Source organism: Hyalella azteca, unplaced genomic scaffold, assembly GCF_000764305.2.
Source record: "Hyalella azteca isolate HAZT.00-mixed unplaced genomic scaffold, Hazt_2.0.2 contig11208, whole genome shotgun sequence".
NCBI classification, from domain to species: Eukaryota; Metazoa; Arthropoda; class Malacostraca; order Amphipoda; family Hyalellidae; genus Hyalella; species Hyalella azteca.
In genome coordinates, this window is record NW_025941213.1 from 8,808 (window position 1) to 34,700 (window position 25,893).

At 37.7% G+C, this 25,893-nt stretch overlaps 2 protein-coding genes across 3 annotated transcripts; both read right to left on the reverse strand.

Annotated features, from left to right (window-relative positions):
- Positions 1-1,674: 1,674 nt before the first annotated feature.
- LOC108683365 (protein FRG1 homolog) lies at positions 1,675-11,855 on the reverse strand. The gene is made up of 6 exons (XM_018172679.2): positions 11,623-11,855; positions 5,576-5,714; positions 4,771-4,867; positions 4,198-4,367; positions 3,656-3,783; positions 1,675-2,344 (listed from the first exon to the last, which is right to left on the reverse strand). Exons 1-6 carry the CDS (start codon positions 11,676-11,678, stop codon positions 2,125-2,127), a joined length of 810 nt encoding a protein of 269 aa, XP_018028168.1. The 5' UTR covers positions 11,679-11,855; the 3' UTR covers positions 1,675-2,124.
- A 1,271-nt stretch (positions 11,856-13,126) lies between these two features.
- On the reverse strand, positions 13,127-23,021 carry LOC108683367. Of its 2 annotated transcripts, XM_018172681.2 has the most exons (6): positions 22,844-23,021; positions 21,678-21,830; positions 21,000-21,068; positions 20,534-20,686; positions 19,028-19,096; positions 13,127-18,427 (listed from the first exon to the last, which is right to left on the reverse strand). In XM_018172681.2, the coding sequence occupies exons 1-6, from the start codon at positions 22,991-22,993 to the stop codon at positions 13,508-13,510; spliced, it is 5,514 nt and encodes a 1,837-aa protein (XP_018028170.1). In that variant the 5' UTR covers positions 22,994-23,021; the 3' UTR covers positions 13,127-13,507. The 2 variants fall into 2 exon arrangements, with proteins under 2 accessions (XP_018028170.1, XP_047738696.1); XM_047882740.1 differs by lacking the exon at positions 21,678-21,830.
- Between the last annotated feature and the right edge of the window lie 2,872 nt (positions 23,022-25,893).

Here is a 25,893-nt window from a genome sequence, read left to right on the forward strand (position 1 = left end):
CAACTAAAAGTTCCATATTGCTAATTTGAAATCTGCAAACAATAAGGAAGGTTAATCAAACAGTTAGTAGCAATAATGTGCAAACCTGCACCACAAGTCCACAACAATAATGGCAGGCAATTGAAAATAATTTCTAAATATCAACGAGGTATAACTATGTGGCTATAGAATTCATAGTGGCAAACCAAAGATTTTTTAGCATCAGTTCATTTTTGATTTCCTCATTTACTCAATATTTAAACCAACTTCTTATGTGTGATAAAGCTGGTAGCTGTCCAATTATCCATGATACTTTACTGGCCTACTTATAGTACTAAAAATTGAACTTTTTTTTACACTCTTCACTTGAGGAAGAGTGTAAAAAACTCTCTGCTTTGCCACTATGCTTTAGATCACTCTATAGGACTTTCAAATGCAATTCCATCACAAAATGATTGGGAACTACTGGGCTACCTACTTAATTAAGTCACAGGCAAAGTTACCAACAGCCTGCAACAGGTATACCATATTTACAGCTAATAAAAGCTTTTCCCAAACTAAAAAATATATGGTTCTTACAATCTTACTTTATAAAAAATTGAAACTGAGCGCTTCTTACATTTATTATTCTCTGTGTGTAGATCTAAATGAAGTGAGGCAATTTCTAATGCCACTGGACTTTCCATGATTTCTAAGTTGCCCACTTGAAATAAAAAATGTAAGAGAAATGATAACTTTTGTGAGATAGCTTATTTTAAAAGAATTTTTTCCTCTTTGTAATAAATATATTCCTGATGCTACTAAGCAGATATTTCACTAAACTTGAAAAGTTGCCACTTATCACTTATAACCATGGGCATGTAAATGATGTAATACCTGTCAACTACAATATGTAGCTGACATTATAAGCTAACTGCAAATTTGTACTGTTCATGCCAGAAAGTTGAGGTAAGTTTCTATCAGATGGTTTTCATTGAAGGTCGGCAACATAAGAGTTGTAGACTAACCCTATCCAATCAAAATAATTCGATATTAGAATATTTATGGTGATTGGTGAAAGAATGAAGAAGAAAGAAATCTGTGTAACTGTATGGATCTAAAAAATGGTTGGCTGGTCAACCTCCATATAATTTTGAATCAAAAAGGCATGAAGATATTGTTTCAGTAAATGATCATAAAACTCTGGGATATGACTCTAGGTCTAGGATCAACATAAAACTCTAGGATCAACATTTGCTTAGAAAATATAACTTAAAAGGAAAACAAAATCAGTTTCTGGGATTAACTCAATTGATTTTTTTTCCAATAGCACTGTTTAGCACGATCACATTATTCACATATTTTGATCGCGCAAATGTTGCACGATCAAGTAGTGGAGATATCACAAGTAGAGCCATCATTCTATGCGTGTATAATCCGCGCTGTCGGATTATTGACAAAATTCTATGACAAGTCAAGGTGTTGCTACTTGCTTGTAAATCAATAGTTTCATATCGTTTCAGCAGACACTCTAAACTTGTGGGGAACTTCACTTACGACATCTCCGAGCAGGCGTACAGTTACGTTACTTATCTTCCCGCGCAAATGTTTTGATAATACCACCTCTAGAGTTACGTCATCAAGTCAGCACTTACACCTCTCGTAAGTCAATTTTGCGTACTTACGAAGTTTTGATAATACGGCCCCTGAATTTTGTTTACAGACGTTGCTGGACCTTATTAACTACAACTCAAACATTAATATACATTCTGCAGATATTATTCATTATGAAAGTGAAATTTTACCAACATCATCTAACTACCTTCGTTTCAGTGCAGCTAATTTGATTGTTAATATCAGTGTGACTGCGCTGAGTCACCTATCCTAAAATATTTATTATAAATTATTTCTGATTTCAAATTGTACGTGACGACTGGGTATCTATCTGCCTGCATTTACAAACCAGCATTTAATTCCCCTTATTTTCAGTCTCCATCTGAGTTCACTTGCTGCACTATCTACCTTTACTTGCAGTCAGCCTTCATCAGCCTTTATTTGTAATATATATCTACCTTCATATGCCTCGGTTAACAATGACTGCCTGTATATTGCCTTTATCTGCCTTAACTTGCAATATCTGAGGACAATTTTAGTATATAATTGCCTTCACTTGCAATATCTATCAGCCTTCATTTTAGCGCGTCTGTCAAGCAGAGTCTCGTGAAGCTTGCCCGCGTCTCGCGCATCTCGTAGTTCGACGTAACCATCTTTGTTGACTCGCATTTTTTTATCTTGGAATTTCTGGAATTTCTTCACGTAGTTCACCTCGACATCCTTGAGTGATCCTTGCTCCTCTGCCGGCATCTCATCACTCTTGTCCTTAGCTCTGAAAATTCAGGATGTTTATTAGCTTGGGTGGAATAGAATATACATATATTATCTGCAGGATAGAATTAAAATGCTGGTATGATACATAATAGCATAGGTAGGATAGAATTTGGTGAAATCACGACGACAAATGAGTGAGAAAATTAGGCCAGAACTATTCAGAGCAAATAAATCATTAGCGTATATAAAATTGAGCATGGGGAAAATTCAGAGCAAATAGCTTACTGTATATAAAAGGTTGTATGGAAAAAACTCTGAACCTGCAACAGGGAACAAAGTCGAAATTGTGTTCAGCATCTATAATATAATAATAACTTTTAACGTAGGCCAATAAATGTGTTAAGTCTTAAAAAAAACACTGTTTTGTGTTCCCCATCAACAGCCATAATCTAAAATCAAACGAAATAAAGCTGTTGTGAGATGTAAACAGTAAGATTATGTTCAATTGCATTAAAACTATGGATCAAACTACGTGTTGGCATGCCATATCATCATACCAGTCGTTACAAAATGAGGTAGTATTCAGCAAATCAAAATAAAAATATAACTGGTATGTTTAAGTAGAATAACACTTTGTTTTGTGTGTATGATTGCACTTGCCTGAAATGCTGTTAATCTACCTGGCCGCGTTGGACCATATTGAGACCTTTTCTAGGAGAACAGCCGTACATACCTGACGGTGTTGGACCATATTGAGACCTTTTCTAGGAGAACAGCCGTACATACCTGACGGTGTTGGACCGTATTGAGACATTTTCTAGGAGAACGGCCGTACATACCTGAGCGCGTTAGACCATATTGAGATCTTTTCTAGGAGAACGGCCGTACATACCTGACGGTGTTGGACCGTATTAAGATCTTTTCTAGGAGAATAGCCATACCTATCTGACCGTGTTGGACTGTATTGAGATCATTTCCAGGTGCCCGACCGTACATACCTGACTGTGTTGCACCGTATTGAGATCATTTACAGGGGCCAGACTGTACCTACCTGACCGTTTTGGACCGTATTGAGATCATTTACAGGGGCCTGACTGTACCTACCTGACTGTGTTGGACCGTATTGAGATCATTTACAGGGGACTGACTGTACCTACCTGACCGTGTTGGACCGTATTGAGATCATTTACAGGGGCCAGACTGTACCTACCTGACTGTGTTGGACCGTATTGAGATCATTTACAGGTGCCCGATCATACATACCTGACGGTGTTGGACCGTATTGAGATCATTTACAGGTGCCCGATCATACGTACCTGACGGTGTTGGACCGTATTGAGATCATTTACAGGGGCCGGACTGTACATACCTGACGGTGTTGGACCGTATTGAAATCATTTCCAGGGGTCCGGCTGTAGTGTTGGTCGCCACGATGTTGTCTTCATCATCTATCCCAACAAAGCATTCAGTGGAGCACAGCAGAGCAGCTTTGCCATCCTGGAATATATTAATCTTTTAATAATTCAAATTTTTGCTTTACACAAAATCCCTTACAAAACAAGCCTGTAGTAATTTGATGGCAGAATTAGCTTGTCTAAATTAGGGCGGTTAATTACCATAGAATGCATTAATGTAAACTTCCAAGATCAAACAACTTATTCAGATGACGTTGGTTGATCGAAATGCAGGTCTCAGGAAGTAATTATAATTTATTAGCAACGTTTAAAATGTGACAACATTCATTTTGAAGTTATAGGAAGCATTGAATTCAGAAATTTTGATGGAAATAAGTACATGATACACAAAAATATGATACAATACAAAAAAAGTGCAAAAAATTCCAAAATGATCAGGAATAAAAAATGAAGTGGTTTGTAAAAAAATCTATCATTTTCCACTCTCATGAGCTACCTGATAAACAGGCGTGAACATCTCCCGAGGTCCAATGGCCTCAGCTCTGCCTATAAGCCGTCCTTTGCTGTCAACACCAACGTACTTGCCATAGCCAGACTTGAATGCAACCTTGCGAATGTCACCTGTTGGTAGCGCTGTTAGCACCTCTTCTGGATGAGGACCATCACCTGCAAACCATTCAGTGCATTTAATTATAGTGGTATCATATATTAGTGCTACTACACTACTATAGCGTATTACATTAAGTTGTATGACATTGGTCATACCAAACCGGCTGGTGGAGGTGTCACATTTACTTGCAAAGGGAAAGGAAAGCAATGAGCCCTAACCAAAATACCAGCCATGCTGAGGCTGGGTCTTTTACTTGCACACTTAAAAATTTTAAAATGAATTATAAAATGTACTACATAGGTTATAAATTGATTTAAATGAAACAAGATTTTATTTTAACATTAAATGTAACAACTCATTCATAATTCACCAAGCTACTTTAAATCTTTTAAAATATATATATAGTGGACAACTGGAGATCTATAACATTATTTACCAAAAATGTTAAATTTTATTCACCCTCATCATGTGGAGGCCCAAGGGCAAACAGTCCATCATCCATTGCTCTCATGTAAACTGGACCATCCCCCATTTGTATTGCAATGCTCCCTCTAATCTGGAAAATAAACTCTGATTAAGAATATTCTCAAACAAAAAGGCAGTAAAATTACATAGCTACGGTAATTAACCAATACAAAAACTATGATAATATAAGAAGTAGCTTGGAGATTTATTTTTCTATGAATATAAAACAATGAACAAATTTTGTAGAGTAGAAACCAAAAATAATAGCAGTTTGTCAGTCAAAATTCACAAGTTATCTGTTTGAACAATGGCATTTACAAATTGTTACATAAAATGACATTTTGACAGTACTTATACGGTACTATACAGATGGGATGTATGATTAAAAATTTCAAATTTCATCCAGTAAAACATTGAATTAGGTAGGTAAACTATTAAACAACAAATAAACCATCCCATAAACCACAGAGTTAAAAATTATACATTGTGCTGGATTAGAGAAGAAGAGTTTTTGGATGATTGAAATATATACTACTGATAATTGTTGAAACATTTTTATTATCAGAAAATAGGTAAGAAAATGGACTTGCATCCAATTATTGTCAGGACAGAATTGTGCAAGAATACAGAAGCAGTTATAACAGTTTACAATAATCGAAAAATGATCTAAATGAATTCATTATTATTTATTAGTATTTTATTTAAATTATTGATTTCAATTTAAATAGTTAATGTACTAATAAATAAAGTTTGCAATAATTAGTTTTAAGTTTTAATTGGTTATTATTATTGCACCCACCTCATGCACAGCCATGACTTTCCACCAGCCACCGTGAGCTTCAGTGTCTTTATCAGTCAAGGATTTTTGTTGTGAACAGGAAAGATCACTCGCGCCATCATCATCATGCTTCCGCTTCTTGCTCTTGTGCTTCTTCACCCTGAATTAAACATCAACTCAAATCAGTTTTCCAAAATAGTGAAAACATTGATATTTGTCTGGCAGAAAAGTATGCTTTTAATACTAATTTGGATTAACTGATAACAAAATATGTTTTCAGTTAATTTGTCCACAGTTGGTTGACCTTTTAAATTTCTTACATTTTTAAATTATAGGTTAAAATTGGAATAATTCAAAATGAATGCCTCAGCTCAAAGAGACAATCACATTGTCACATAGCTACCTGCTCACTGCTGCTGGCATTAAACATTTGATTTGTTTAATTCAATTCAAGTGATTTATTTCAAGGATTTAATAATTTAAGGGATTTAACTTCAAGGATTTAATAATTCAAGGGATTTGTTTTTATACTTGTACAAACAACATATAAAAACCATTTTTATTTAAAAATATATGGCAAATTTAATTCTCAATTTATTTAGGCACACAGCATGGATTTGGAAAATAACAATATTAGTCTCCATGCACCTAAGGCATCTATCTGCCCCTGACAACCTGCTATTGTGCCTACTTTACTAGACATAAAAAACATAAATTAACAATACAATTTTATAAATGACTACAATATGATTGTTTCATTGGTGATTCTTGAGAATCACAGGCAAGAGCAAGCCATTGTTCTTTTATTTTTATCAAAGAAATTAGTTAGGGGCATAGGAAATTAGGAATGCGTGAAATCGACCACAAGCAGGAGCATTTTTATCTCTCTTACAGACAGCATTTGCCCAATTTTCATGTTTGAGCTTGTAAGGCTATTAGTATTGAATAAAATATAACAGATCAAAAAATACAAAATGAATCGATTTATAAAATATTTCATACATCAGACATTTGCTACTTTGCTTCTAGCATGAAAAACATCTACCTTTTGAGCTACAACTAAAGTGGTCCCATAATTTTAGGAACTGCACTATTCTTGCTAGAATTGTTAGATGAATTACCTCCTATCTAATTGTTAACAAAGGAGCATTATTCATTATTGGGCTAGCAGATACTAAATGTATAGAAAATTTGTTTCCTTTGTACAGTAAGATTTCAGGAATAAGTAGGAAAATTCAAATCTAGCTATGCTCTAAAGTCTAACCTAGGATTCGAAAATTACTTTTTTTCTGAAATATTGCAGCTCTAATAGGTATCACATAATTTATGTTAGGTTAATTGATATAAAATTGCAGAGCTCCTAACAAGTATTTTAAGTTGAAACTGTTTTTGTTCCAGGGTGCAGAGGGTGCAACCCCAATCAATATACGGATTTTTAGTCCAAACTTCAAGCATCACCAGCCATTTTCAAGATGGGTCACCGGGCCACACTAAGAGTTATGCAGGTTTTCAGAGAATTTTCCTGCGCATAATGAGTTTTAAATTTTCTGTTTGCGCAGATGTTGGTACAAATTCCGGTCATTCATTTCACCCAGCGCAGTCATCGGCGCAAATACAGTTTATCAAGGAACAGTAGAACAAACAAAAAACTCAAAATATTCAATGTGTGTTTAATTATCCTTCAATAATATATGATTTTCCTTAATATAAAAATTTTGTTAAAGTAAAATCTAGAAATTTATTTCAAAAGAAATTATCTACAAATTTCTTATGGCAACATTGCCTCATTTGCTTGTTTACCTTCTGTATCTAGGTAATCAAATATTCCATCCGATTTTTTTATTTTGCTTGTTCAATATATACATATATAGTATATATTGTGAATTCATAATACATTGTGAATTCATAATATATTGTGAATTCATAATTGGTAAAATGTCAATATTTAATGCCTCTTCTAACTTGAAAATGAATGTTTGGTGCATTCGAAACGTCGTTAATAAAGAAAGACTACTTCCTGAAATTTGCCTTTTGATCTACCGTCATCTGAAGAAAAGTTCCATTCCCTGATAATATAAATCAACTAATTCTCTGGTCATCAATCGCACGTGTATAAACAATTAAATTCTGCCATCTAATACTAACATATATAGTACTATACTAATCATACGATGATAGGGTTATTACAGGTTCTACAGTTAGTGAATGAAGTCAGAAATAATTTCATCCTAATTAATAGAAAAATAGTTTTTGAGTGTGAAAACTTTTGTAAATAAAATAGGTATGTCTAGACATAGCGGTCATCAGAAATTCCCAACCAAATGGCATGGCAACATTGTCTTTACAGACTTTAAAGTAATGCTGAAAATTGCTGATACATCATGTGTCATGTGATGTGGTTCTACACATGTGTGGTAATATTTCCCTTGAAGCTATTCATATTTTATTAATGATTGTTGTTTGTTTATATAAATAACCTTCAAAGTTGCAAAAAATGAGAAATGATAATCAAAAAAATTTTTGGTACCTGTATTTTTTTATTCAATGGGTTTGCGCCAAGCAAACCCATTCCACCAACTGGGAGGATGTTAGGAATGTAACATATTCCCAACATAGAAATACAGGTTTGTAGGTACTACATACTTGCCACTGTGCAGAGAGTGGATGAATATTGCAAGATCTTTGGCGATGCTTCAGTAGCAAAATTTATGCCTTCAGAAGATCTTGCTGACACATTTAGATTGAAATTCTTTCATTTAATATATTTGTCAGTCTTCGACCAACTATTTAAAAAAGTAAGGTTTCCAGTATGTTGGATTAATCAGTATGCAGTGAAGCTTGTCTGGAAATCAGTTGCGATGAGTTCCCACCAAAAAAATGTAAACATCAAGTTTACGATTATGTAGTTGTGGTCACATTAGAGTGGTCAGACTGCATTATCACATGTTCAGTTGACACTTGCTGTACAATTGGACTGTTTTTAGGGTAAAATTAATTATTTGGGGTAACACAAGCATGCAACCTTGTAAATAAGTTTGTGGCTTGTAAATAGTTTTTCATTACTCAGCGTAATTGGCTTTTCATTAAAAATTACCCGGCGACGCATCTTAAAATTACCCGGCAACGCTTAGGGCTTAAAAACCCATATATTGGCGATGCCGCATCCACCCTCTGCACCATGGCATACTTGCAAAAATCAGTCCTTTATTAGAAGACATCAATCTCAAGCCATGTGGATTGTCTCCTTTTATTCTTCAGTTTTGTAATTCATGTCCAACCAAATTGTGATCTATGAATAATTAATAAATATTCATAACTGTGCCAACTCTTAGAAGTTGGCGACTTGGCGTGGGTGGAGTCATGTCATCTCCCATCTGTGAGTGGGCGGAGAGTTAGAATCTGGGTTAACAGTTAACACTTTAGAAATCTACCTAGTCAACGCGGCCCATTGCCATGCATCAATCTTTAAACAACTTTCAGAGCACGGCGCATATTTTTACTGCATTTTTTTTACCGGCGCAGATTGCTAAAATGACAATATAAATTCCCACGCAGCACGCACCTGGCACATCTTCCTGACCATGGCACACCAGTTAATTTTTAATAAGAAAATGCTGCTAACAACTTTGATAGTAGGGTAAACGCGGTATATTTTGACATCGTGGGTAATTCCGTCACCTCTCTAGTTTTTCCTTTATATTAAGCTTTGTTTTAGTTCCATGCGTTCGTTGATGGTTGAAATGGTGACGTCATACATTTGTGCGTCGAACTACTGCCAAAACACTAGGTCTTGGCCATCTAGTGGGAAAATATTGAGATCCAAAGGGAGACAATGCACACTAGTGACACTACCCAGTACCCAGTGAGATGACTGAGATCATCGAAAAATGTGTCAAATTTGACAGTTGACCTTGCTCTACCAAATAGTGGATAACTGTTTGTATAGGAAGAATATTATGGTTTGAGACTTTAAAATACGTCTGTGAATATATTAGGAATCCTTTAAGTATACTTGTATTCGCTGATTTCAAGTGGTAAATAAATTAATAGATGATTAAGTTGAGAAATGGATTTAGACACATGAAAACTAATTCCATCACAACTTGAATTGGACACACACAGATCGTTCCAAGCTATGTACAAAAATTAAAATTTGCTTAATTAAAAGCTTAATTGTTGTTAATAGAAAGCGTAATTAAGTAGTGTTCATTATTCATTAGTGTTCTAATTCAAAGCCGTGTTGTATTCCAATACAGCTCACACAGCAAACGGAATACAAACACGTGGATGACGGCATTACGTATCAGTAGAATTTGAAGCACGGACGGAATACGCCTCACCACGTGCCGGATATTGCCATTTGCCACACACAGTGTCACATGGTGCCAATCCATAGGTTATTCAAAAGAACCTGTTCTTATGTCATTTTGAACCGATCAACACTTCTTTATGGACCAATCGTATAACACACCTTCACTGGCAAAAGCTTTCACACTTCTGATGAAGATGAGCTGACAGCTACACTGGCTGTGGGGCGTGGGTGGACCTAATTTGAATTTGAATGCATGCAGCAATTCAAAATCCTATAGACTGTGATAGACATAGTATACAAGTCATAGAGCCTAAATTTTTAATATCTATAAAAAATGTACGTTTCTGCATGTATTATAATGCTGTTAACATTAGCAAACTTTTAATTATCTCTGATGCAAGAAATACTTGCTTAAATCATTTTATTTTCAATATAAGCGACTGGATACAACAATCGGTTCGCAAGAATCGACATAGCCCTGACAGCAGCAATTTCGAATTTTCGATTGACGTTAATTTCTAAATTAAAATGTATTTAGCCAGTATTTCTTGCATCAGAGATACTGTCAAGTATTTCAATGCTAACAGCATCAAAATCCACACAGAAACGTAAAATTTTAATAAGTTTTACACTGAAATTTACGAATGGTTATTTGTGAATAATATTTTCGATTGTGATATTATAACATATTTTTGATTGTGAAATAATCTTGATTGTGATATTGACACTTGACAGATATTCAGCATTTGAATATCGAAGTTCTAACATCATGAATTACGAGGTAAGAGTGTAAGGACTTAGCAAAGCTAGAATCATGGCTGAGCCTCTGAGGCAGTGAGGCTTAACTGATGTCATTATAATTTTTTACGTCATTGATATCATTGTGGAACCAATGTAAGTAAGTAAGGAATTTCCCAGTTCAAATATTTATTGATTTATTACTATCAATTTCGAAACTCCACATATTTCTAAAGGGAGTTGTGATGAGACCATGGGGATGTGGCCAGGGGTCGAACTGTTGAGTTTAGACCATTACAACTTGCAAGAGGGGCCCAAGGGCCAAGGGCATAGGGCCTTGCGAAGGGTTAAGACCGACGCACGGCGATGGACCGATAAGTACTCACAATAATTCCCTGCCACCATGAATTGGACACTGAGTGACACTCCCTATATGCTGACACTGAGTGTCAGCATATAGGGATTTGGTAGGTTTGTATTCTAAAGGCTTTCAAATAAATATGGCAACATTTTGTGACGTTTCGTCGTTGCTCGCGCCGTGGCGCGTAGTACGGTGTTTTGGAAGTCATATAAAGCAAACAGAACTCGAGTAACGCATACGGGTATGTTTTTTATAGTTTTTCATTTCTTGATGCGTCCTTAATGTGTCGGAATACACCGCAACCACGTTTACCCTATAACTCTTCCAAAGAAATTTTGATATTCACCTACTTTCTGCACCCTGGTTTTTGTTTGATAAAAAAATTATTATAGTTTGCTCTTGCCAACATGTCATTTGATGAAATTGGGAACTTCTACAGACTACAGCTCAAACTACACTCCCAGCAAAATATCTACTTAAACATTACCTTTACCTAAAGGCTAATGTCCTAAACCATCTTACCTACAATAATAAATAAATAAAACAATAATAGAGACTGATTATACACTGATAGACATAGATTTGATGTAGGCTAGGGCTAGGCTACTCACTCATTATGTCAGGACTCAGGAACACACATCAAAGTCATCAACTTACTTTTCTCCTTTGAGGCGTAATTTTCCAACTTTAACATTCTGGTAGTCGGTTGACATAATTAGTAATTATTAAATATATAGAAACAATTGCAAATGCCAGAATCTTTCCGTTGATAACTTGTATAAGATCCTAACATTTAAACACGCCCACCTAAAGCCTAACTTGTTGTCAGATAGTGAACAAATACAATTGCGCTCGCCCGAGCGAAAGTAAACAACACGCACACGCGGCGAACAAATGATCGTTTCAACTGTTCGGAGACCCCGTATTCCGTAAACTAGCGGAAGTTGCTAGATAAATTTTTAAAATAAACAATCTATTAAATCACTAAACCATTTAAAAAACATTTGGAGGATTTGCAACCGATTACTGAAATTTCAGTGCATTGAATGGGCTACGAGATTGATAAATAACAACATGTCATTTAATCTGCCTCATCTTATGTCTGACATGCATGAAATTAAATATAAAAGTTATAAATAGCAAATCGTCATTGTCAGTCTAGTGATTTGCAAAAATTTCTGAGTGGCTTTTTTTATATATTATAACGCTATTTTTGAGAAAATGCCCGGTGCATAATTGCCTCAAATCTGGACGGATCTGCGCGAAATTTGATAAATAATTTATTAATAGCAATGAGCCTACGAATTTCCCATTTCGCCATCTGGTACGTCCGAATTGATGAGAGTTCATGAATTATATAGTTCATGGTTGAACTATATAAGGTGACCCACGAGAAGTTCCTTCTTTCAGTTTTTTTTGTTACGTCACGTAGATCGAGAAACGTAAACAAACCCGTCATTCCCATGACGAATTGCTTGACTGGTTTGATCGCATTTCGGTGATTGGCTAATGGCCGTGACGTCACTGAGATCAGTGACGTCACAAGCGAACAACGAACTATATCCGCAAAAATGGGCTTCTGATGAGTCAACCTTATACTAGTTCAACCATGGATACACCGAACCGGAATCGGATGCAGCTTCGAGAGGTAAAACGAACGACGATTTCTCAATTGATTGCGTTTCTATGGCAAGTGGGACGCCAGGGTTGCCAGACGGTCTTTTTTCCCGGACAAATTCCGTGATTTAGTGCTTTTCAATTGCGTTGGCAGACTAAAATTTATGATAGGAGTCTTCCTAATTGAATGTTATAAACAGAAAAAATGGAAGTTTTACAACGGAACCCACAAATATACTAGTAGATATTGAGCTATAGGCCTTTTTTTTGGTCGCGGACTTGGCCGTTTTTTAGGCAATTTGTCAAGCCTGGTGGAAAATGGTGAAATAATTAATAAATTCATCTTTCATCCACCTTTAGTGCTTCACAAAATAAGATTCAATGAATCCTCTGTGAAATTATTACAAACTTGTACTTATTGAACTGGTCACAAATTTCGTTTAGTAATGAGTAATGACGTACTTCACGCGTGCGTTATAAACAAGGTCTAACTTATTCGTCAAACAAGGTTTCAGGCTGAAGAATAAATCTATTGTTTGTGAAAGTTTATTGGATATTTAGGTTCATACATGTTAGGCATTAAATTTCAAATGTATCCACATGTGCTATATTAGTCATTATTAACATCTTGTTGATGGTATTTTTTGGCTCTCGAAATTTAGTCTTTAGTAATCTCATTACCAACCAAATTATTGGTATTTGGGAGACCTGGGAAAGAAACTGTTGTTTTGCTTCTAAATCAACAATATTACAGTTGAGAAGCAATAATGGTTCACATAACTGTACTGAAGCTTGGGTCGCTTATAAAATTTTAGGCTTTTCTAACTTTTCGCTGAAGAAGCAACTGGTGCCTGACTGACCATCTTTGTTCCTGGGTCCTAGAACATTGGTGATCGTAAAGACACTTACATTTCTTTGGCTCGTCCTACAGGACGGCATTATGCACCTTGCGCCCTCTCGTCTCAAAGAAATCCAGTAGTCTATCCATTGCCAAACGCAAGATCCGTGAAAATTCTTCCACATCGTAAGGCAAACACCGCAGCTGAGTGATTACGTATTGTCTGATGATGGACAGAGCCTCTTCTTCAGTAGGATTGTCGGCGTCAGCAATGAGACCTGCATACTGGAAGGCGTGCAGTAAAGTTGGACCTCGTAATAGGTCAAGTTCCGTAACAAAAGAACCTAATGTGAGAAGGAGGTGAAAGAAGAAATTGGAAGTGGATTTTGGCTCGATACAGTTATAAACAATGACCACATCCCTGTCAGCGGCCATATCGACGAAACGATGCACACATTCGGAGTTACGTCCTTCAACAACGTCGCGATCGAGATCTTTAAAAAGTAAATACAGTTCCCGAGTTCCAGGGCTGGGGTGAGCACGGTTTGCGAGGCTCTCAAAGAAACGAAGCACTTCGTTCACATATCTTTTTCTTACTCGAACTCTCCTGCCTTTGGCGTCGATCCAAGGAAACTCGCTCACATCTTCAGCAACCGCGATAGTTGTTGTAAGAGTGACACTGAACCACTTGAGATAATCAGTGAGTCTCATAATCTCACGCAACTCGGGAGGTCGAACGCTGAACAAGAACGTGTTCTCATCGAAGTTCGGAAAAGAGTTCATCAAAAAAGTTTGAGAACGTGTGAAACGTCGCCACCGAGGGAAGCAGGCGCGTTCATCCGTTTTCCCCAGAGGGAAATAAATGCTTTCAGCATTCATCCAGTCACGGATGTGCTCGGCTTGTTTACGATACATCGCCTGCCTGCGTTCGAAGTTGTGAGTGAAACAATTCACAAAATGTGCAGTGCATCCAACGAAAGGGAGCTGATGCGTAAACCAGACCATCTCTGTGGCGGTGATTGTCCGACACAGAGCTCTTTTTGTCGCATCTTCTCGCATTTCATCACCTTGCTCTTTTTTAGATACAGAGATCTTGGTGTGGCAGAGATCGCGAGGCTGATCGACGTCTGCAGTAGTTTTCTTGCAAAATGTCATGATAACTTTACGCTTCTCGTCGGCGCGCGCTGCATATTCAGCGAAAGAGTTTCTCGCGAACTCGTGGTCGCAAATTTGAACTTTGACCGTGGAACGCAACATAGCGAAAATGCGTCCATGCGAGGGCACTCGATACACGCGAGACACAGCGTCGTACGAGTAGCAGCTTTCAACCACTGTTGTTTTCTTGACCTCATCCTTACAAGGCTTGTGCATTGAGTTGGGTTCGGGTGGGTACTTTTTTGTTCCAAACCCAAGTTGTGATAGGTGTTTCTGGGTCTCATTATCATATTTTGGAACACAATACCTCTCGTTTCCACCGTTAGGCATCTTTTTCATGAAACTCAGTTTAGAATTTGCGCACTTACTTTGAGTAAACCGGTCTGCGAGATTAAAGAGTTTAACGAAGTCAGCTTGATCTTTCACTAGGCCATCGCTTAAGAGGCTTATCATATCAGTCCTTGCATTTTTATTGAACATTTCATCGAGGTTGTCGTGAGTTCTCTTCATGCGTTCTTCAACACTGCAAGAGCGGTCTTTCAGAGTGATCCCAGCGTGAACGCATGGCTTGTTCCCCAGACCTTCAGCGTTCTGAAACTCGAACCTATACCACACGTTTTTCAGCTCGCCGAAGATCTTCTCTTTGCCGTGCACGAGAAATTCGAAGAGGTAATGCACGGTACGGGCCCAAGCTCGACAGAGAAGGGGGCACGCATTCTGCAGTTGCTTGTCGAGTTCTTTACCGTGATACTTCTGCTCTAGTGCTCTCCTGATTGGTGCTACGCCCATGGTTTCTGAGTCGTTGCAAGTCAAGGTTAGGAAAAAGTCCCATGGATTCTCATCTACGATAGCGGACAAGCGTTTGACCTCTATTCTATCATCCGTTTCATTAGACTTCAATGAACTACCACTAGCTTCAATCATAACGCTTGCGCGGTTCACGTGCTCCAAACCTTGGTGCAGAGCGACTAAAACTTTGTTGCTCCGGAGTAAACTGTTAAGGTAAATGTCGAAGCAGAAGGCCAAGTAATTAGGATCGTGAGCAGTGAGCAGAGACATGTCCAATAACCTCACTCGAAGATGGTCATCGAGAGATGCAAATTCGCCATTAACAGACTTTCGACCTAAAGGGGAATAAAATACAGAAGGCAGAGCACCGATGACACTCCGACCAACGGCCGCCCAGAAGATTGTCGGGAATAACAGCCCTTCTGGATACAAAAACAGTCGTGACTCTTTAGGCGATATGTCATTAACGCGCGTCAATACGTTCTGAAAAGAAGCAGATGACTGCTCATTTATTTCTACTCTCGACATGTGCAAACACGTATTGAGGAGGAAATGACCAGGAGTAGAGTTCGCGCCCCTCGAATACGAAAGATTTACGCCTTCAGTCGCAACGGGAAGTTGCCCAGAAAGAGCGTCGAGAGGCTGCGAGTGCGCTTCAGCAACATTACTCATTTCATCAGGAAATAGAGGCTGCAGGTCGTCTAGGGTAGCCATTGTAGCATCATGCATAGAATCCACGTCGTCGTGATGCGTCAGCTCAGGCAAAGTAATGTCATCTAACGGAGGATCGATGAAAGTTTTCCTTTCTCCGCTCATCAGAATGAGCCGCGCATGCTCCAAGCACACTCCTGCTGCGCATGGCATCCACTTCTGGCCGTAGCCTTTGCTACAACGATAACGAGCTGAAGATGGACAACGGGGAAGACAACATTTTACAGACGAGTCTGGTAGTACGCTTATCATAGATAGCGCTCTGTGTTTAGAGCATTTTAACGTGGTTTGCGCTCCATAAAATTGTAGAAAATCGTATTTAGATATGCACAGAACTGAATCGGTCTCAATGTACAAGAGAATATTCCATGAAAATGGCCGTGGATTGTCGCCGACCTGCGAAAGAGTAGTTGTATCTGAGGAACAGTGGTGCCACTTCAATTCAGGACTCCAACGGAAATCAAATTCAAAGTGGGATTTCTTTCTTCCGACTATGCGGTATGCAAGAGACAGCATTAATTGCCAGCGCCCATTGCACAGTGTCTGAGGGGCTTCTCTGGAGCGCACTGCTGAACTGTCTACCAAGAGAACATCTTCCGAACCGTCCGCAATACTTTCGAGACCTTGAAAACTGCAATGAATGGAGACAGTTTTCACGCCGCAGAGAAGAGCAAGAATAGCTTGACAGTTATTACCACAAAAAACTTTGTCATAAGACATCCGCAAAATTTCTTTTTCAATTTTCAAGGCTTCACTTAATTTGATACCAGACGCAATTTTAAGTACGCATGATTGAACTAGATGATGTATAGAACCCGGACGTTCAATCTCCAACTTAGTTAAAAACATTTGATAAAGGTGTGTACTATGAAGCAGTAATGTCAAGATATTATGAAGCAATAGGCCATTGTGGCTCCTTGGTTTACCAAGGAGCGCAAGCTTGAACGGCAACCGACCTATTTTATTGCCGGGATGAACGAGTTTCAAAACATCCTTCCCTATCGGCCTCAAATCCCTTTGAGGTTTCTTGCGAGAATTGCTCATTAATTTTTTGTGGTACTGCATCATCATTAGGGAGGCGTCGTGGAAGTTTACGTAGGTCCCTGTTGCTTTTGCTTCTTCCACAACCTCGTCGTCCAATCGATGTTTTTCATAAGACTCTTCAAGTTTATGGAAAAATTCATTCGGCAGGGTTTTTGCCTTAACAAGGGTGTGTAAAATTTCTTCGCGTTGGTTGAGAGCTAAGCCCATACTTTCTATTTGTGGCACAGAGCACGGTCCGTCAAGGTACGGTTTTGGAGTCAGGCTAAAGCAAGAAGTGCCGCTGGTATCGCCGTACTCGCGAAACACAGCATGACTGCTGTTCATCTTGTCCGAACGACCAGGCCTAACTAAATGTGGATTTACAGACACGGGAGCGATGAGATCGGGGCAAAGTTCGGATGTACTACCCAGGACCGGATTGCGGGGTACGTGGATGTAAAGGCTACGGCCATCGGCGTGGATAGTTTGCGCGCAAGTAACGACACATAGTCCTTTCTCTGCATCAACTATAAGAGTAGGAGCAAATTTAAAACCTTCGTATTCGCCTCGACTGGGCCAGTCAGGACGAGCTCCTCTGAAGCAATTAGGGTCAGCTTGGAAGGAAGTAAACTCTGGACAAATGAAGGACAAATAATGTGAGAGGGGCAAATAATCCACATCTTTGCCAACCTCTCCATCAAGGTAAGTGTTGCAACCCATGGGGCACTTGACGGAAGGGAAGCAAGTTGCATTCAACTTGGATGCCAATATACCCGCATGGTCGAATAAATGCGACTTGAAATTAATCAAGTCATGCGTTCCATCAACGAATTTCGACGGCAAATTCAAGACTGCGGAAATTTTTTCGCTCAATGTTGGCACTAATGACACATAACTGTTCCTGATGGTCTGTGGTAACATTTCCATAAACTTTTTTGGATCACAAGAGAATGTGTCGCTTGTTAGAAATGTGTAGATGACAGCTGGCCATGCATGGGCCCATTGTGAATTCTCCTCGTGCAATTCTAAATACACGGTGCATTCATTGCAGACAAATGGTGTATGAGGCAAATGTAGATCACCATAAGATTGCGAGTCTCCTCGTATCGCACTAAATATCTTCAATTTCAGGGGATATTCAGCTGTGTCACATCGATGGCAGCACGCACACTCGTTGGGAGGATCAATATTCGCCGTTAATTGATCAATAAGCGCTGACAAAGTTTTTTCGTCGGTGTCTTCGCTTGAGGATTCGGTCGTGTCACTCAAAATATCTTGATCATGAGCGAGGATTTCGGCTTGGCCACAAGAGGAGGCGGGAGTGACATTCTGTATCGAAATAAAATGCAATACAATTCATGCAATGCGTACATATCCTACCTAGGATACTCGTTGAAAACTTTTTTGATTGATAGAGGAATTTCAAGTGTTGATATTTTATTTTTGATTGATAGAGGAATTTTAAGTGCTGATATTTTATAAACAATTCAGTAATCATTGCACTTATGCAAACCATTTAGATATTAATGGAACTTGAATATGAAAAGCACGATATGAAATTCATACTTGAACTACAATTGTAGTAAGTTTATTGCATTAGGTTTGCCGAGTACCGGTACACGTCCTAGTGACGTCGTAATCTTTACGAACTTAATAGATATGAATAACTTACATTTAATTGAAAAAATGTTAAATTTCATTGAAAAAATGTATAAAAATATAACTCAGTAGTGAGTGACAGAGCGCATTTCTCATCAACGAAAACTTGAGGTCACGGACGGACGGACAGACAGACGAACATGGCGAGCACAATAGTGCATTTTTTGCATAAATGAGAAAATGCGCTAAAAATACCATAGTTTTATATACGACTAATATTCTGTCCACGGGAGAGATAGAACCGGAAATATCTTAAGCTCAAGTACTCACATGTGCCAGCAGCGTACTTGTCTCCGCTGATACTGTAGCCTCAATCTCGTGTTTCGTCTCAGGGTAGCCCTGTAAAGTTGCTTCATATTTATCACATTTTCAAGCTATTCGGATAGTTATTTCTATGCTATTTGGATGGTTAGATGAAAACAAGGAAGGAAATTTTGAACGATAAAAGGAACGAAAAATAAAAACAAATTCAAGCAAATGATTTAAATTAAAGTCATCAAATAAATAATCGCATTTCTATGCTATTCAGATAGCTAGATGAAACTATGAAGGAAATTATGAGCGATAAAAGGAACAAAAAATAAAAACAAATTTAAGAAAATGATTTAAATTAAAATCAGCAAAAAATAAAACATTACTACAACCCTGAGAAGACAGAATATGAACCCTAAGCAGCTACTATAAAGATGTTAAGGGAGGATCATAGTGACGTTGGTAGCTATCAATTCATTATTGATGGCTTAAAAAAGTTATATCAGAGTTTAAAAACAAAGAAGCATAATTCTCGTCATTAGTGGCTTCAAAATTTTCAAAAGTTACAATAAATTTCATACTATTAGGCCGTAGATTGGTCAGGTGGAGAGAGAAAGGACTAAAATCATAAACAAGCTTGTACACTGTATAGCTTATAATTACGCATATGAATAAATAAAAAACTATAGGTATATAGGTACCTACCACAATATATTGGCGCATCGGGCTTCCAGCATGTAGCAGGGAATTTTTTATAACACCCCAGTTTATTGCCCAAAGCAAGACAAGTGAGTGATTAAATGAAATGATTATTTCAAGTAACGCATGAAAATCTATATAAACTATGGGGTAAAACACGACCGGTCACGGGTAAAACAACTTCATTTGGTAGATTGTTCAACCCCAATTCAGGAGCGTTATTATCTCTTTTAAAAATGCATGTTAGGCAGTTAAGTGGATAGGTAAGCATGTCTAGCATGGCTAAAAAGTAACTTTTTACCAAAAATTGCCAGCCAATATAAACAAACCTTGAAAAATATGATTGTAATGTTAAAGAATGTCCAGACCTGCGTAGGGCAGGTTTTGTCTACGCAGTCCAAAGAGTGTACATGGAGTGTAAATGTTGAAATATTTTAATTGTGTTTAGTACTCACCAACAGCAGATCTACACTGGTATAGTTTAATACGCACCAACATCAGGTCTACACTAGTCAAGTTTAGTACTCACCAACAGCAGATCTACACTAGTCGAGTTTAGTACTCACCAACAGCAGATCTACACTAGTCGAGTTTAGCACTCACCAACAGCAGATCTACACTAGTCGAGTTTAGTACTCACCAGCAGCAGATCTACACTGGTCGAGTTCAGCACTCACCAACAGCAGATCTACACTGGTCGAGTTTAGCACTCACCAGCAGCAGATCTACACTAGTCCAGTTTAGTACTCACCAACAGCAGATCTACACTAGTCCAGTTTAGTACTCACCAACAGCAGATCTACACTGGTCGAGTTTAGTACTCACCAACAGCAGGTCAACACTAGTCAAGGATAGACTCGTATCAGCATGGGACGATGCCACGTCAACTTCTCCGTAGGACGGACAGGCAGCATAAGGATCTGCTGGGCTGTGGGGCATCGAGCTGTGCTCAGTCGTGCAGTCTTCCATTGAAAGTGTCTGTAATATCAAAGGATATTAAAAACTTAAAAGCAAAGAAAACTCCACAAAAATTCATAGTATCTTTAAAGAAAACGTTTCGGAGTCCAGCTCCATCGTCAGTTCGAAAATTCTAGAACACAGATAAATCAGTAATTAGTAAAGTCATGATTGCAATTTACTGAAATTCAGCAATAAATGTAGAGGGAACTTATGAAAAAAACCAATCAAGAAATTAGGTCCCCGAGGGTAAACATAAAATGTAAACTTAACAAAGAATACTTTCGATGAAACTAAAAAAAATATATATTTTTTTTTCATCTATAAAACTCACTGCCGGCACTGGAGCATCAACATATGCAGAATTTGGAGGCTCTCTTTTAATTCTTTTCTGCAGGGGGCCCTGTGAAATATGCTGAGATTATTCAAACAATTGGGATGATATAATAGCTAGCTTGTTATATACGGCTATATTCATCATGTGGTACTAACATAAAGGGTATTACATATTTTCTGAACAGATTTGTATATGTTACCAATTTCCTTGTTGAAACACAAAGAATTACTATTACTCGTACAAAATTGTGCAAATATAAGTATGATATTAGGTGAAATGTAACATCTGCAAAACGTGCCTACTATTGGAAATAATATGCTTTTAAAAATTACTTTTTAAAGACAACACATCTCAAGAATACAGTGTCTCTGATGTTACACACATACAATGAATTTCTAATTTTATTACCAAATATTACAAAATTATAATTTTTAAAATTATTTATTCTGTCAATTGATTCATGCATTGTCTCCAACTTTACGCAAGTGTGTAAAATTTCAGATTGATGGGAAAGGTAGAAGTGTGTTAAATATTGATTATAAGATTTGTAGCAGACAGACAAACAAACAACAAGAAGTGAAGTTAAAGAGAAGTGTTGTAATAAAATGGTGATAAAATATGGCCATTATCATGGAAAATAGACATGCTAGGAGGCATTTTATGAAATGTAAATACCTCAAACACCTCAGCAGTTGTTGACTGAGAAGTTGCAGTCTCAGGGTCTGCTACATCCTCAACAGGACTGCACTCTTCTGAGCAGAGCCTCTTCATTGTAATGGCTGAGTTAATATCAGGGACAGTTGCCGTCATCTCGTTAGAAGTCTTCGCCTATAAGAGGAAATGTTTTTACTCCAATTAATCAAAATAATAGAGATTTGCAGAGGGAGCATAAGGCACCCATAACGTGAACATTGCTAGAATATAAAGCACATCTCACAATCTGTAATTCAACATTTTTCCCACAAAAGAAAAGAACTGACCGACAAAGGACTTTTTCATCCATAAAAGTTTTTCAAGTGTTTTTGTGGGTTGACCAGTTGTTATATAGAACGCATTTATGATACTGAAGGCATATATGCCATGGATAGTATTTACGACATAGATTGCATTTACAAGACTGAATGCATTTAGGATATAGAATTACAACAGCAAACACATTACACTAAAGTATCTCCTAAAAGAATTTACATAAAAGTATCACAATAAGGATCTCCTGCATAAGGCTGCATTTGATACTTTTTCCTATTCGGGATGAGTTTTCCCTCAGTTCTGAATGCATCTGCATGAAATCTAAAAAATATCTAATTAATAGCCAGACTCCTCAGTAGGAATAAATACAAATATCAGCGTCACTTTGTTACCACATTTTTCTTAGCTTCGTTTCGTGTCTGTCTGTCTGTCATCAAAAATTCAGACCTTAGTTTAGATTAATTTTCTGACAGATTAATTTTCTGACAGATTAATTTTCTGTCAAGTTAATGATGCAGTTCATTATTTAGATTAATTTTCTGGTTCAGATGAAATTACATAATATATATATACACTGCACTGCGCGTGCAGCTAGATTAAATTATTTTCTGTGATCTGTGCCCAAATCTTTCACCAAAAATTCCAATTCCTTGACTCTGGAACTAAGACATGCCATTCAAACTTTCTCACATAAATAATGTTGCATCATCTCCCGACAGGCTCTGTCAACCACAAATGATTTGTTACAATTGAATAAAAAAGGTTAAGAGTCAAATTTCAAACAAAATTTCTGTTCTAAACAAAGGACAAATAAAACAAGTATTCCAATTTTGAAAGAAAGATACACAATGGTACATATAATAAGGAAATACCTCAGGGATATGTGCAGTTGACAACGTTGCAAGTGTGGACTCTGGGCTTCCCACGACAGGGTATGAAGTGTCATCGCACTCTGCTGTGGTATGTCCAAGGATATTACATATGCTACATCTGAGTGTTTGTTTCTTTTTCTTTGGAGGCATTTTCAATCAACCTGTTCTATTTATAAAGATAAAGACCACAAAGCAGTTATTGCATGGATATGGTTAAAAAAATAACTACCCTTTTAAATTTAGCAACCAGAAAAGCACACCTCAGAACCTCAGATTATGCAATTTGTCACAAACAGCACAATTCCATAAATGTGACAAACTGCGTGACAATTTCTCAAATTAATTTTTTCATTACACTAGGAGATATTTCACCTAGTGCAAATTTTGAAGCTCCAAAAGTGGCAAGGAGGCTCTAGTTGAAGCTCACCAAGTAAATATATTCCATGCCTGACTGCAGGCATTGAATATCTACACACATAAATATTTTTATTCATTTCATACTATGATAGGATCCATGACTATTATAGTCAGTCATCATAGAACTGTACCTACAATAAAAGAATTTTCTTGTGTGCTTTAACCACCTGATTCAGCTAAATTCTTTTGAAGAAATCTCAAAGTCAATTCATGCCTTTAGGTAATCTTCAAGGGCTAAATAAGTAATAGATCACAGCATAGTATGAAATGAATTCAAAGATATATGTGCGTTTATAACTCATGCCTGCAGGCAAGTGTGGAATATATTAAGGTACTCGGAGAGCTGCGACACTAACCTTCCATGCCACCTTTGGAGCCACAAGGTTTTTATCAGGTGAATTTCACCCAGTTGATTGTGAACAACATTTTCACGCTCAAACCTATAGGATTTGTATGAGTCATACACCAAAAATTTTGTCATCACCGATTTAATGAGTGTAGGATGTTTGGTCAAAAAGATTACGCCGTTTAGGAGCAATTAAGTAAAAAGTGAATTTTTTGCTAAAAAAATCTAAAAAATGCAGTGTTTTTTGGCAAAAAAAAAAGCATGAAGGCGACATTTTTTCGCAAAGTGACATTAAATAAAACAGCTTTAAAATTCATTTTTGACTTATAGTGGTGAAAGTTTCAGCAAGATCGGAGCAGCCGTTTCCGAGCTGTGAGCGCGAGAGCTAAAACTTTGACCCCACAAGGCCTCGATCGATTATATGAGATAAAGTTGTAGGGACTACCTACAGCGATAGTATGCGAAAGACGCAGAGTAAAAACTCAGGGGGCCTGCGGCCCCCAATTTCATTTACTTTTACAACAGCAACCAGAGAGGCAAATTATATACAACTGGCAGACTGGCAGTGGCTGTGATGGGTATTCTGTGGCGTCCAAGGGAAGATGGAATGTATGAGCAAATGAGAAAAGCGGTAAGTAAGAAAGTGTTCCAGAGGCTGATGAAAATGAGTGCTGAATATATGAGAAAAGATTTGAGAAGTGATTCGCATCTGGGTGGATGAAGCTGGTGTGCTTGATATCAGAAGTGATCATAAAATGCTTTTTATTGAGTTGGAAATTCACGTTACACATGTGAGAAAGCCTGACAAAAAATGAAAATTGCGAGTGGAACGTGTGGACTGGGATAATTTTAGTGCGAAACTTACTGATATAGAATTGAAAAGTACACATGACGTAAATGCTTTGAATGGACAACTCAAGAATTGTATGAATGAGGCTGCCAGGCCACATGTGCAAGGACCAATAAGAATGTATGCAAAAACCGAAGAAAGAATAAAAAATTGTGGAGAAATGATGTGAAAGTGGCAAGGATTGAACGAAAAAGATGTAATCGAATCTGCAGGCAACTGTGGAAAAAGAGGTACGAGAGTGAGGAATGTGTGCAGGAATATCAGGAAACATGACAGAGGTATTAAGAACAACAGAGAAGAACCAAAACTACTATTAGGAACCATATTGTTCAGTATGAGCAAAATAGGATGAACGAATTTATAATGAAGTGACAGAGAGTTGGACGCGAATGGTATGCCTTGGAAAGAGGTGACAATAGGGAAAAGGATCCGAGAGTGGATGGGCTGAATGTAGAAGGAGTGTATGTGACTGAGAGAACAGAAATGGCTGAAGCTGTGATGGAATTCTGGGAATGAATGACCTAAGTTTTATTGAAACAGTAATTACAAATGGGATGTGAAACGGGAGTTAGTACCACTGGGCACCTAGTCTGGAAAAGTCCTATTTTTGTCTTAAATATCGCGGCTCTAATATCATATAATTTCAGTAGGTATGAAATCTCGCGGCTCGAATGTCATAAATTTTTGTTTGATTAAAAAAAGTAGAAATGGAATCACGGCTGGCAAATCCATAAAACCACGGCTCGAAAAATTCAGTCGCGACTCGCCAAGTAGATATATTCCATACTAGCTGGGCACTGAAGGCAGCTGAAATGGAAGAGATACCATATAAGATGTATAAGTATCAAGTATGGATGGTGAATGGAGGTGGGAGAGCACATGGCAGATTGACCGGTCTATTCAATGTTGTTTGGACTTTGGACAAGTGAATATGTAGGTACCTGATGCATGGAATGAAAGCCGGATAACCTTCTTGCATAGGGGATGCCACAAGAGCAAGAAAAGGGCTGAAACTACAGGCCAATTATTGCTCCTGCTGATACCTTTAGCAAGATTTTCTGTGCAGTTTTGATTGAATGAATGCAAAAATGTTTGGAGAGTGAAAGAGTATTTGCTGAAGATCAGAATGGTTTCAGCCTTCAGGTGTAACAGGAGAGCAGAAGATAACATATTTGTTGTGAATGAATGGATTGAAAGAATGAAGAGAGATGGAAGGAGAGTCTACTTATCGTTCTTCGTTCATAGATATACGTAGGAAAAGCAAATGATAGGGTCGATGCAAAATTATTGTGTCAGAAGATGGAAAAAATTGGTATGAGTGAAAAGTATGGGTGGATAGTTAAAAGTATGTATGTAAATACTCGAGCTAAATATAGGCTTGGAGATATGGAGACTGACTGGGTGGCATGAGGGCCTTTGAGGGGTGTTCGACCGACA